Source organism: Oryzias latipes, chromosome 2 (assembly GCF_002234675.1).
Source record: "Oryzias latipes chromosome 2, ASM223467v1".
Classification (NCBI taxonomy): domain Eukaryota; kingdom Metazoa; phylum Chordata; class Actinopteri; order Beloniformes; family Adrianichthyidae; genus Oryzias; species Oryzias latipes.
In genome coordinates, this window is record NC_019860.2 from 11,744,007 (window position 1) to 11,759,084 (window position 15,078).

The 15,078-nt window shown below is 39.8% G+C and overlaps 1 protein-coding gene across 1 annotated transcript; it reads left to right on the plus strand.

Annotated features, from left to right (window-relative positions):
• Nucleotides 1-276: 276 nt before the first annotated feature.
• Nucleotides 277-13,084, plus strand: LOC105355574 (gastrula zinc finger protein XlCGF57.1). The gene is made up of 2 exons (XM_020708166.2): nucleotides 277-759; nucleotides 9,218-13,084. The coding sequence occupies exons 1-2, from the start codon at nucleotides 561-563 to the stop codon at nucleotides 10,519-10,521; spliced, it is 1,503 nt and encodes a 500-aa protein (XP_020563825.2). The 5' UTR covers nucleotides 277-560; the 3' UTR covers nucleotides 10,522-13,084.
• Nucleotides 13,085-15,078: the final 1,994 nt, after the last annotated feature.

Sequence of the window (15,078 nt, forward strand, 5' to 3'; positions counted from 1 at the left end):
TAAGGTGGTGAAATCCTGCGTCTATATTGTGCTCAAAAGCACTTTATCTTTGATGTACTGAGTTTTATTTTTCCAGATGAATGCCGAACACCAGCATTGTATCTAAAGGTTAGTCTTGCCGTCATATGTCATTTTTGTGTGCAAAGTTTTTGTTTTTCAGACTTTTCAATTTATTTATTTTTTTATGACTGAAGGAGTTATACATTTGTAAATCAGTTTAAAAGCACATTAAGCTACACCTAATTTGTGATTTTAAAGTTTTGTATCTATGTTATTGTCCTGACCCGGAAGTAATCCAGGCGAGGCGCTAGCAGCGTTAGCTTGTGTTCAGAGGACGGTGGTGTTTTGTTTTGAGTTTTAGGTGTTTTTAGACAGAAACAACGGTACGTGGTTCGTGTCCGAACTCTCAGCATTTTCCAAAGTGTCGTCAATGAGTGAATACGAGTTAAATGTAAAGACAACGTGCCTGTGTGATTGTGCGACTAGCAGATCATGAGATGGTGACATGGTGGTCGGAGCTGCTGTGAAGAGGACGGCGATGTTTGTGTGAGTTTGAGCTGATGATGATCGGAGCAGCTGCAGTAACGATGTCTTCACTTCAGTCTCTGAGAGAGTTTATCAACGAGCGACTAGCTGCTGCAGCTGAAGAAATCTTCAGACACTGTGAAGGAACCATCGTCCAGTACGAGCAGGAGCTCTGTCGTCAGCGCAGACTGCTGGATGTCATCTGGAAACCACAGCTTCAGCTGGACGCGATAGGTATGTTCACTTCAACAACAGAGAAGATAAAGCTTTCATCTTCCAGAACATTCTAATTCAGGTGAAAGTGGACAGATGACTGCTTATATTGGAATATTACGGTCTGCCATCTTGGAGCGGTAAACAGACGACCTGCACAATGAGTTAAATAGGCCAGAGACGCTACGCCTTCCTCTTTCCATTGTCCAATGTACGTAAAAAAGGACGCCTTATTGGAAAGGGCAGTACAGTAACACATCTTAGCGGCCACGGCATGCTCAATTCTAGTCCGATTAAGAAAAAAAAAAAGAAAAAATTTACAACAACTTTAACTATCACAAAAATAAGACACAAGCCAAGGTATAAGTTTTTTTTTTTTTTTACAAAGTGCAACAGTTGAATGACATTTCAACCTTTTCTTAAATAGGAAAAACAATGTATACCTGATGCATGGTTGTGACTATAGTAAAGTCTACACACATACTAAGACTTACACATGTTTTTAGATTCTGTGGTTTGTGTTTTAAGACGGGTCAGGTGGGTAGCTGAGATTGCCAAAGACCCCTTGGGCCTGTCATACATGGGCCGGTCCCCACCCATGGCGGGACAATGTGGTCGGCGTGCGCTGGGAGCAGCGTGTCTCGGTGGACATTCAGGCCGGGAGAAGAGGTGGGGCCTGTTCTTTGCACAGTTGGGAGAGAGGAGGGCGTAGTGAGCACTTCAGTCCACAACCCTGGCGTGACAAGGTCCGGTTGGGGGACTGTAAAGCATGTGGCGGCCAGGGCTTGCAAGCCAAGCCGGTCACAACGCACCACTCTGGATTGACTTAGACATTGACTTTGAATAGGCTTGGTTTGTGTAGACTTTGCCACCATCACTACAAGATCAGAGTAAGCCTTCTCCATTCTGACAGTAAACTTACTCAAATTTCCCTAAAATATATACTAAAAGTTCTCATTTATTAGCTGACAGTACTTATTTACTTGTGAAAAGTCATATCATTATTTTTCCAGCTCTGTTTGTGCAATTATGACAGCAGTGAGCCGGCATCTCGTCCTTTCCAATTGGCTTTGATAACGGAGGGTGTGCCCTCCTTCGCGCATGGGTATGCTTCGGGCCAGCCTGTGAATGTATCTGCAATCAGCAAAAGATATCTTCTGTGTCCAACTTTGCATATGTAACTTGTAGAGCACCGACTCTAGCCTATAAAAGTGAATTATTCTGCAGTGCAGTGCTCTCTGAATCTACAAGTCCAAAACAGCATGCCCTAGAAATCTCCTAGCAGTCTTTGCGATAAACCAGTGTGCATTGAAGCTCACTAGATTGGCTACATTGGGGAATATAGACCACAATTAAGTGTTTAAAAAATTTTGTGAAAACCTTTAGTAATCATTTAGTAATCAAACTACAATAAGGAACAGATAAACTGCTGCCCAACCTTTGGAATTTAATAAGAGGACAGATTGACTGATATACTAATAAATAGCCTTATGATTAGTTAAGGAGCAAATAATGATATTTTTAGAAATGTTATTTTTAAGTAGTAAGCATGGTGTCTGAGTTATTTAAAAAATCCAGGCAACTAGATAGTCCCGCACTATATAGTTCTTTTTAGTTGTTGGGGAGTAGGGAGGGAATTCTGACAGCATCATTCTTTGGCCTCTTTGTTGCTCCTCTATACAATCCAAACCTAAACGCTATCTGAAGAAAACCTAAGGAGGACGGAAGAGTTCAATGTGAGCTTGAGTCAGGCAAAGAACAGAGAGATGGAATCTCTATCTCTTGATAACTGATAGATGTGCGTGTGTGTCAGAATGAAGAAAAGCTCTGGCTGCAGAAACTGTGAAGAAAGGGGAGGGATGGGTGCTGTGAGTGACTGGCTTATCATGAATATTGATGAATTTTACATGTGAGTTTCTATGATCCATAACCCAAATACTGACATCACATGTTTTGTAGGATTCAGTGTCATCCTCCTGGAGATGCACAGAAAGACAACCAAGAACCAGAGTGCATCACATGTTGATGTCACATTGAGAAATACACATAGGTCAAGGTTGATGGCAGAGCAGCTGGTTAAAAATAACCCAATTTGAACACAAATGCACAATACACATGAAAACACATGCACATAAGACACTGAGGGTATGAGAATGGCGAGAATGGTGGGTGATCATTACCCCCCACCAGCTGCCATTCCTGTACTTACTGTACATAAAGTACATTGATGAATGACTAACACAAGAAATACTTATGAGTTACTCATATCACGCACGTATCGCAGAAGACCAATATTTCCCTAATGGACAATGCGGAGATTATGTGTTGCTGCAGTGTGACACGGCCTTGACTTAGAACTGGTGCAGACCAGGGGAATCCAACTGTTTTATTAAAACAAAGCATTGCGAGGGTCCGCAACCGGTGCTGACACAATGTGATTTCTGTCCAGTGCTCTGAATGTCGAAGTGAAGTCATACAATGAAGCACGGTTTACGTGTTCCTTGCGTTGTTTATTCATTTTAACGTGTTTCATTCAAGATGCATCTGTCTAAATTTCACATTAAGAACCACCACTTTTCTCAGTTTTTTCCATATATATATATATATATGTATATATATTAGGGTTGGGCGATGTCCCTTAAATTGGCCGTTGACGATGTTTGCTGTCAACCATCATATTTCGGTCTTATATAATTGCTATTCGTTGTTTTACTTTATTACTTCATTTATTTTATTTCCCAACTAATGACTCATCCGCGATTATCCAGTATAAACTGAGGGAAGTGACTTTAACAAAAAAGTAACCAACAAAATAGAAAAGAAATGGTCCGCTCCCGCACTTAACTAGTCAAGTGGACTGGCGGAGCGTGGACTTACAGCTTTGTGTTTGAGGGGAAGGGGGGGTGCTTTGTTACGTGAGCGGTATGTGGGAGATTTAAAACTGACACACACAGACAGAAATGTGAAGGTATCTGCTGTAAATCTATGACGTAAATTAATAACAGGATAAATGATCGGCTACTTAGTTAGCATGTAGCCTAATAGTTTTCGAATGTAAAGCGACTGACTGCTAAAGTTAATAAAAGACAAGTCCTGAATATTATTATTCCTATTGGACCCTAAACTACAATATCAGCTGTCTGTCAACCGACCAGCCAGTTGCCCAAATGCCGGCATACATCAGAGAGCTCTGCGGCGGAGCTAATAGTAGCCTATCAGGAGCTATCGTATGACAAAGAGGCCTAGTTATCATAAATCTTTTGCTATTTTTCTTATATTCATTCAGACAGTAATAAAGTGATCACTTTTGGTTTTTATGTTCCTTTCTTGAATGAATGTGGGTCACAGAGACACGGAAGATACCGCTGAAAGCGGCTTTTGCCGGCGTACAGAGAGCATATCCGCGTGAATGATTTATGACGTGAATAATTATTGCGTTCGAACGGATTAATTATTGCGTTCGAACGGATTGATTATTGCGTTCGCACGAGTTAATCATTTCGAGGGAACGGAATAGTATTTCGAGGGAACGCATTAGTATCTTGTGGGAACGGAATAGTATTTCGTGCGAACGAGATAATAATCTGTGGGAACAAGATATTAATCTGTGGGAACAAGATATATTTTAATATCTTAATGTCAGGACACGGGCTCGGGGCTCCGTGTCAAATGACTCAAAAATAAAATTAAAAATCAATCCTCCAAAATGCATTTTCATTTCCTTCTGTAACAGTGCTTATTCTGCGACATAATAAAAGTGAAATTGCAGAGATAGGATTGCATTTTCATTTTCACATACCATAATTAATTTTCAGTCAGCTTTTTCAGGGGGGAATCGGTCCTTTGTTGGTCCTAACAGAAAATGGCAAAAGCTTAGCATGGCGAAATCTGTGCTAGAGCTGTTCATGGAGCTGCAGGTGTCCTCTAATAGCAATATCAGCTTTTATTGTGCTTTTATTACTTTTATTACTGTTGTGAATATTATTAAGGGCCTGTTTGTTCATATTTATTATTTTTTTTCTTGTTCGCAAGGACCCGGAAGAAGGTTTATGTAAACGGCTATTTAACAAATTTGCCTGGTATGAACTGCTATTTTATGAACTATTAGTTTTTTGTTATTTATTGTGTCTGTGTTGCTCCCGGACTCTATCTATTTGAGGTATTTTTTCCGTACAGAAAACTAACAACACAGAAAACAATATTTACATTTATTGGTTTTACATAATACATAAAATTTACCTATGTAGGTGATCCGCTTAAAAAAAAAAAAAATACTATTGGCTGCCAGGAACCAAAAACTTTGTATAATTAACACTAGCCTGAAAAAACAACAACATTTTAACTTTAACTTAATTGTTTTTCTTGTAAACCCGATTGATACAGTCGGGTGATGTCATTTTAAGTTTGTTAACAGATTAGATGTGTTAGTGTCGCATACGCTATCTTTGTGTAACAATGTCGACACACAGCGTTCGACTTATCCAACTGTCTTTTTCCTTGATGGAAAATAGGACAAGAACAGGTAATGCAGCTAGTTAATTAGCAGCTCGGCTCTTGTTTCCCCGCTACGAGTGACAAAGCAGCAGGGTCGTAACAATGCATATGCGGGGGAAAAAAAGGAAACACGTACCGAAACGGTACAGCAGTGAACCGAACCGAAACTACAGTACCGAAACGGTTCGGTTACACTACGTGTATCGTTACACCCCTAATAAAGACCCATTCAAGCACAGGTGCTATCTCACCTTTGCACAAACAGTTTGAGTGACTTGGTCCAAATGCTTAAGTATATGTGTGTGAAATAGGGCTAGGAAGCGATACGATGCGATTTGCGATACATTGCTCACGATAACGATACTATCACGATATGGCGATAATGTGATAATCGATATATATCGTCTCTAACAACTCACGATATATCAAACTTTAAGAAAGAAGAACTTGAAAAACTGTTTTTTGGAAAATATTTCCCCACTTATTTTTTAGTTTTTAAACACAATGGTAACGAACAACTTGTGTCCTATTTGGTGTAATGAATAACAGACTTTAGTGTAACATTTCTGAAATCGGTAATACTCTGTCTTTGACAAACAATGAAAATTTTCATTTGGTGTAAAAAATGGTGAACATGAACAGCAGTGCCATTATTTAGTACAAAATTGCTGTAAACAGGATTAAAAGTAATAAGTCAAGTAGCTGCCAGGCACATTGGTATCAACTTTTCAAAAACAAAGCCATAGCTGTTGCATTATTTCAAAAAAATAGCTGTGAATCAGATTTTAATCCTGTTAACAAATTATAGTGTCTTTGTTAAAAATAAATGACACCATTTATTGCAAATGTGGTGTAAAACTAAAATAAAATTCTCCCAGAAAAAAAATCAAGGAGCTAGAATCTTTCCTTTAAGTTATTTAAGACATAAACTGCTTTCAAAATAAATTACCAGGGATAAAATACATGAACTTAAAGTGCATCTAAAAGTAAACATCTTTGTAAACAAAACGTTTGGGGAAAAGCTGCATGTGATGTATGTTAATATGTTAATGTTTTTCTGGAGAACCACAGGCTTTTTAGCGTCAAGATGCCGCTCGTCTACAGCTGCTTTGAGGAGAAGGGGGGTCTGAGGGCTGGGATGCCTACCGGTAGTTTAGCTTAGTCTGTTTAGCTATGTTTAGTTATATACGTAATGAATTAAATGACTTCATTTCCTTCATGATTTCAGTGAGACGACTATTGTTGTGATTTTGGGCTATATAAATAAAATGGAATAGAAGTGAATTGGGATTCGTGCATTGCTAAGGTTTGTAGGACATACTACTTCATTTCCCAGTCTTTGTTAATAATTAAATGGAGGTCCAGCCGTCACACGTGAGCTCTTTCTGCCGTTTCCATCTCAGCCATAGCTCTGGTCTGGGCGTACAGTGCAGGGATCATTTTTTCAGTATTTCCGAGAGGGAATATCAAAGTGTGGCTCTAATTCTATCAATTAAAACTGAAATCCACCTCGCTGCAGGGACGAAGCCCCTAGTACATTTAAACAGCTATCCCGTTTGTCATTGCCTCTGCTCTCGCAGATGCTGGTGATAGATTAAATGTACTTAAATCAGATCAACCAGAAAGATTACCTCCCCCAAGTGACAAACACTCCCCTGAACACCGCCCACTAAGTGACAAAAACGCCCCCTTAACACTGAGCGCAAATCCTGGTGAGGGCGCAAAGGAGAATTGACCGCGGAGGATCACCGCTCAGTTAGGATTGCAGGCTTGCAGTTGTAAAATGCTGGGTCGCTCGGTTAGAATTGCGCCTGCGCGGTTGTATGGTTCGCTCACGCAGTTCCTGAATACGCCTGCTCAGTTGTCTGTACGCCCTTTCACTTTATGGCAGAGATGAAATGCCATAGCGCTCCCTCTACTTACTCACACACGCGGTTTCAGAAGCGCATACACATCATTTACTGCGTTCTAATTATTCATTTCCATTGTATTCATTTCCATTACAAGCTGCTTACGTTCTCGAGTGCGCAACACGGCCGCCCGCCGGAGGATTTTGTATTGGTGGTGGTGGGGGGGGGGGTGTTATTACTGTTCTCCTTCACTCTGTAACACCAAACATGAACGCGCACTGTTAAATTTCGATGAATATCACTACATGTTTTGTTTGGAAACTATTTTGTACAGCGCAAAGTTACGTGTCTGTATAAATAAAGGCGGAGCCTCCTGCCCTGTGTTCTTCATGGTGACAAAGTGTCTGCAGTCTTGTTTATTACTGGGTAATGTTTAGCTCGTGCTGGTTTGAGGCGCCTTCCAACCATGAAACCAGGGATCGACTCCGGGCCGCTCCCTGTTCCCTTCTCTACCTCTGTGCCGGTCCCAAGCCCGGTTTGAGAAGGTTGCGTCAGGAAGGGCATCCGGCGTAAAACATTGCCAAGTTTACCATGCGACTTGTTCGCTGTGGCGACCCCTGATGGGAGAAGCCAAAAGAGGAAGAAGAATATATAATATTCTGAGAACATGTCTGTTGTACCAGAGAGCACAGGTGAATGCTCGCGTGCAGCTCGAGAGCGGTCCACTGCAGAAGAATCAACACGCACCCACAACACACTTGTGTGCGCTCCTTCCTCCTACACACGCAGCGCGCTGACACGCATACGCATAGTCATTCCACAACTATACTATATAGTTAGTTCATCAGCTAGATAGTAGGTAGTTGTTACTGTTATCTTTTTATTTTAAAGAATACTGCGTTGTAATTGTATTCATTTGCGATGCAGCAGCCGGGGAATTTTGTGTTGGGGGGAGGGGGTCGCTGCGCTTAACCGCGACACCGCGCCCCCTGCAGTGATAAAAAATCCCACACCGTCACAGCTCTACGTGTGTAAGAAGAGGGAGGCGTGCAGCGCAAGAGGGAGAGAGCGTGCAGGGAGTGAAGGAGTACAGTAATAAAAGGTTTCCCCTAGAAGCCCTTGAAGTCTGAAGGACACAAAACTAGCAGAAAAAATAAATTATCAGCAAGGAGTAGAGTGTTTAATGTGTTTATTATAGTTCCAATCACGCACCATATGCAGAACTTAATGACTAAAAATATATATTGTCATACCCATTTGAAAGAGTTATAAGCATGGACCAACAAGGTTTCCTTGATGGTGGAAAAGATAAGGAGGCCCAGAACACGAAGCAGAGGACAAGAACCATAGGGACACAGACAACCCCTTCTCCCAAGCTCTGATGTGATGTGTTCCATGGCGCATGCCATAGCCAGAGATTTCAGGGATCCACCTTCATGCATTTATCCAGCCAGACCCAGGAAGCTAATGATCAAGGGGCATTATCTGCTGAGCGGCTGGCTCCCCCCTCACAAGGGATGCGGTAGGGAATAGAAGATCAATGGCCACCCCTCTCTTTGTATTGAATGTGTTTGGTGTGTTGGTGTGAGTCTGCATTAAAAGTGTTGTTAAATTTCAAATACCTTTTTTTTTAAATCAAAACTGAAGAGCTTCTTTAACCCTGTAACTGCAGCTACTCTTTTCTTCTCTTTACATAGTATTAATCGGACCGTTCACAAGATCTCCATAAATCTGCTACTCATGCTGCAGCTTTTCTCTGTGGCTTTGCTCCGGGACAGAATAAGCTAATGTACATATATTGCGTAAGCACTTTACTGTTGTTCTGTGTTTCATATCAGCACAAGGCTGCTTTTCTTCTTTTCAGAATCTGCTGCTTCCATTAATTGCGTAAAAGAATGTAAATACTGAAGCTAAAGCACCGGGTAAAAAGGGTTAATTTTATGTTTCACCAACAGACCAACATCACCTTTTACGGTCTAACTTTCAATGAAAGCTAAAGAGTTACATTCTTTTGATACATATGTTAAATGGTAGGGCTTTTTAATGAGGTAATCTAGATTTTTATTGGTGTTTGACAATACACAAAGTCTTTTAAAAGTATAAAATGCCTCCTTCCTGTGTTTGTGTCCCTGCAGTCCTCCCCCAGCATTACATGAATGAAAAGGTAGATCTCTGCAACCAGCAGAGGAACTCAAGAGTGGGACAGGAAGAGCCAGAAGCTTCACAGGTAAAAGAGGAACAGGACGAACAAGAACCTCCACATATTGAAGAGGAATGGGAGGAACTAGAGCTTCCACAGATTAAAGAGGAGCAAGAAGGGCTGTACATCAGTCAGGATGAAGATCAACTTGAATGGAAGCAGGAGACTGATACCTTGATGGAGACTCCTACTTATGAGGACAATGAGCACAATATAGCAGACCTAAACTATTTGCAGAGCTTTGATGTAACTTATGGTCTGGATGAAATAGAAAGCCAGCTTGAAGAAGGATCAACATCAACTACAGGTGGAGAGACCAGCCCACAGAACAGAGTTCAGTGGAAAAGAAATGACAGAAGTCATTACCAAAATGTGGTAAGCTCTCACATGGCAGAAAGTCAGTGTGACTCGGATTTGAGTAAAATATCCAGTATGGCAACTTTGATTAAGCAACACAACCAAATCCGGAACAAAAAGAGACTTTCCTATATAAAGTCTGGTAAAAGCCGGTATGTCTACAGGAGAACTGAGTCTGATGAAAGACCATATGTCTGTAAAGAATGTGGTAAAAGTTTTATTTGGTGGTCTCAGTTCAGAATTCACATGAGAACGCATACAGGAGAAAAGCCCTTTTCTTGTAAGGAATGTCATACAAGTTTTAGCCTTTTATCTCATCTCAAAACACACATGAGAACTCACACAGGAGAAAAGCCTTTTTCGTGTAAAGAATGTGATAAAAGGTTTAGTCAAACTTTTGGCCTCAAAAGACACATGAGAACCCATACAGGAGAGAAGCCTTTTTCTTGCAAAGTATGTGATTCAAGCTTTAGTGAAATATATAATCTCAAAGCACACATGAGATCTCATACAGGAGAAAAGCCTTTTTCTTGTAAAGAATGTGATAAAAGTTATAGTCGATTATCTGATCTCAAAAGACACAAGAGAACTCACACAGGTGAGAAGCCTTTTACTTGTAACGAATGTAACAGACGTTTTTGTGAAAAATCTCATCTCAAAAGACACATCAGTACTCATACAGGAGAAAAGCCATTTTCTTGTAAAGAGTGTCCTAAAAGTTTTAGACATAAAACTCATCTCACAGCGCACATAAGAACTCACACAGGAGAAAAGCCTTTTTCCTGTAAAGTATGTGATACAAGTTTTAGTCAAATGTCTAGTCTCAAAAGACACATGAGAACTCACACAGGAGACAAGTCTTTCACTTTTCAAAAAATGTAAAAGTATTGAGTGATTTCTCTAAACCTAAAAAACTGAGGGAAACTCAAAGCAGACAACTGATGCATCTAAAAGACTGAGGGTTTACATAGGAATGGAAATATTTAGAGACATTTTTTTCTTTTATACAAAAATAAAGTGGAATTTTACAATTTTACAGGTGAAATAACCCAAAGTTCTGTCTCAGAAAATAGGTTATTCGGAAAAAAAAAGTATTGTTCAAAACTTCTTTGGTCCAGCCTTAAGGTTTATGGCTGGTGAGGCACTGATGTCATCAGTCAGATCTCCAAACATATGAATCCTACAGAGCAGCTTATTTACCATTTGATTGGGAACAGTTCAAGTGTGTTAAAAAAATTTCTGTCTTTAGCATTGAACCAAAAAAAGCACCAAGATTAATGACTTGTTTGTAGAAGTGTTCCTTTTCTTTCTGTAGTTTAAATAGTCTCTCTTACTCGATGCAAATCTCTGCCAGTGAAGAAAGTTTTGCTTGATCAGTCCTTTTCTAAATGTCAGCACGAGCTGGAGCAACTTTGCTGCCTTCTGGGCCAAAAAGCTGAGAAGCTTTCCAGAAGATTTACATTCATCCCTCACTGTTTGTGAGCTGTAAAGTCCAGTGAAATTTGCCAAGAGTCTTTGCCAAAGTCAAAGAATTTAGCATGTTTTGAGTGACGTTTTCCATCATTAAAATCTTGCGACTTTTTACTGAATTTCGTGCGGTCTACCAAAACCAAGAAAGTGAACTCACCAATATTAGGGCTGGGTATAAAAAAAATGGACCTTTAGACCACAAATAGTTACTTTGGAAAACATTATTCCTTATAAGAATTAGGGAAATTCATGCCTGTGAGTATATAAGCACTTAAACACTCCCAGGATGTATAAAGTAATGGCAGGAGAGTGTCTGTCTTCATTCACGTCCCCAAAGCCCTGAAACACTTCTTTTATCTCAAAACCTTCTTCAGATGTGCTGTAATGCGTCTAAAATCTGTGCGTTGTTTGTGACATCTGTGGTCTCATCTAATTCTACAGCACCAATCTCCTTTTTAATTTCAGTCCTTATGACATCATTGACTGATTCAGTTACTGGTGAATCATTCTGTATTCTTTTTGATTAGCCAGAAAATAGTGGATATCTCTAAATGTCTAGCTAGCCAGTCGCCTTTTTAAGCAAATGTGTGCAATAATTCAACATAGATGCAATGAATAACAGAGTTTGCATGAAATGCTGTCTAATGTTTGGCAAGGAAGCAGGTGGCATTGTAAAGATGTTTTCAAATCTCTCTTATCCTTTATCTAGCATTATGGATTCTAATGTTGAGTCTGTGCTGTTCGTCCAAAGCCAAGTTTAATTTGGACATCCCAAACATTTTTGCCGTGATTTGACTTTGGATGTGTGTGGCCGACTGCTCATGTTTGATGAGGCTTCTTGGCAATTTCTTTAGATCACAGTATCCCATCTCAGTCCAAACATTTTTAGAAGTTGAAAACAGGAGGCAGAAACAAACACTTTATTTTCTCAATCGAATTTTGGTGATTGGTTCTATTTTTTTCTTATACTAAAAAATAATATGTTGTGGAAGTTGAACAATGTTGACTCTTCCCTTTAAGAACAAATATTTCTTAATTAACCAAAATAAAGCACTAAGAATTTGCTTGGGTATATGCAACTTGCAACTTGTATATGAGATACAGTTGCGATGTTTAATGTTGTGATCATTAAATAAAATAAATGTCACAATTTTATTACAATGAAAGGCTTATTAACATTCAGGTAAATGTTTTTTTGTAAGTTATACTCTTTAAAAAAAGTGAAAATGCCTTCCAGCACAATATCGCGATACGTATCGTGTCGTTAGACTGGGAGCCAGTTTAGATCGTGCTGGTTTGCGGCGCCTTCCGTCCGTGAAACCCGGGTTCAACTCCGGGCTGCTCCCTGTTCCCTTCTCTACGCCGGTTCCAAGCCCGGTTTGAGAAGGTTGCGTCAGGAAGGGCATCCGGCATAAAACATTGCCAAATTTACCATGCGACTTGTTCGCTGTGGCGACCCCTGATGGGAGAAGCCGAAAGTGGAAGAAGTATCGTGTCGTTAGACGTGTATCGGGATATGTATCGTATCGCCAGACTCTTGCCAATAGATACTACTAAATCTGACAGTTGGTGAGAAAAAAGCAAATGAGGTAATTAAATAATGAATCATCTTCTATGACAGAAAAAACAAAAAAGCGCATGCATCAGCTCCAAAAAGTGTGTGGCGCAGGGGGGGCTCAGGCTGCCGCTCTCTCATAGATTTATAAATTTTCTACTTTTTTGTTTTTATTTTTACTAAAGTAATCTTGAAAAAAAAATCCAAATAAAAATTTGACTCATATGAGCAACTAAGTAATTTCTGAAGAAAGACTTTTCCCAAAAATGTGTTAAATAAGTAATGGATAAAGACGTGTACTGGTGTTTATGTTTTGTGTACATTTGATTCATGTTTTTTAGTAGAGATTAGAAAAAATGGTGTTTTAAGTGTTCTGTCTCCCAATCTTTACTGTGGAGAATAAAGTGGCTGTGAACATCAGTTAGAAGTGTGAAGTCTTTCCCACAGTGTGGGTTTCTTCTGTTTGTTGGTTCTCTTGCAGAATTTCAAAAGTGCCTGATGCTCTGAGCCTCAGCGTTCCAGTCAGCATGTGCTGAACAAAACACAGCAGCAGATGAGAATCTTGGACTGAAAGCAAACAAAAAGATAAATATCGGATAAATAAAGATAAAAGAAAAAAGTGATGGTGGTCCAGTGTACAACAGCTGGAGAAGCTTTGATGCTCTTTCATGTTTGATGTTACAGCACTGCTCACTTCCACCAAATTTGAGCATATGTGAGCTCTGAGTATTGATGAAGCACATTCTACAGAAGAGCATCATCAGCAGTAGAACTATGTTATAGTACTCTTGTGATTTTGGATTCAGAAGAACAGCTTCATTAAGTGGAAATAATCTGCATCCGTAACCCTTGTGCTATCATAGGCACTTTAACATTGGGAGTTGGGTCATCTAGACCCACTAGACAGTGCGCCGAACCTTTTTTCTTCAATGATTTGTGATCTTTACTGGTGTCCATGGATTACATGAAATCCTCTTCACCTTTATCCACCTTTGTCATGGTAGGGAGAACACGTCAATGTAAGGGTGGGGTCCTCTAAGATAGCACATGGGTTAAACAAATCAAGATCACAACATGATTTTATTCTCTCACATAAATGTCCAGTTTGGATTATGTTTTCATCCAGAACTTTATTAAAATGCTGCAGCAGCTTGGGGTGGGAGGGATGAGGGCTAAGTGGAACTTCCACAGGGAAACAATAAGTTTACTTAATACCTGCATCAGCATCGAGCACCTGAGATGTTTATATTGAATTTAACAATCTTTCAGACTTACCGATCGATTTCCATCCAGAAGCTCTAAACTTTGGGGCAATTCCAAAATGTTTGGGTGAACGTCATTGAAAGTATAGGAGAATTGAACTGAGTGACCAAAAAAAAATGATTTCCCATAGACTTCTATTGAGAAATCAACAGCTCTTACATAGACCTATTTTCCATTTTTAACACGTTATTGCTAATCCTAATTTTAACTGACTTATCAGATGCCTTTAGTTAATAGACGGTTAACCGACAGAGAAATGTTGACTCAGAAGGACCAATCACTGGGGAAAAATGGCAACTGAATTGAAAAGTAAGCCATTTTCTATGGATGACATTTTAAAGTTCTGGCTCATTCACATTCACACTAAGATCTTCTTTTTCCATGCCAGCTTGAGGTAAATAGGGCCCTTATCAGATATCTTGAGAAGCAGTGAATAAGAAGTTGAGGCCCTATAGCCTTTGCCAAAGAATGAGTGAAGATTGAGTAAAGAATAAGTGAATAAAGCTATAACCTCAGGAGAGAAGGTTGGTACACCAAACGAATGAGACAGCACGTCAATGCTGTTAGTATCTCTAACATTGATTCCGAGGTAGTTGGTACTGGACAATGAAATCATTGAAAGATTTAAGGGTCCCCACCCAACCAACACACACAAGGGGATTTGTCGATGGGCTTTATTGATAGAAAAAACATTTGATGTTAACATTGTATAATACAAGCAAACGAATCATGTTATCGATTCAAACATGAGCAGTTTCTGGGTCCAAAATTAGTCCCTAAATAATTCTTAAAAGCCTGAGCTGAGCTCCTCCCTCTGTGAGTGTTTTTGTTTCTTTGTTTCTGTTTGCTTGTTTGTGTTTGTGTGTGTGCTTGTGTTTCTTTTTCTCTGTATTTACAAGATATCAGCTGACTGCAGCAGTTTGGGGTCAACAAGCTGGTTATCTGAACTAAACTCGAGAAGAAAGCAAACTTCACAGTTCAGCTCCCCCTGAAGTTAAATTGTGATCCAGCATGAAGACCTTCCGTTCTACCGACATTCTTCAGAGTAAACTATCAGTCAAGGGAAGTGAGAAACTTTCTGTAAAAACAATTATTCATCTAACCGGAGTAGGTTTCTGTCTTCATCTTGGAGGCAGTTTCAGACTCAATCA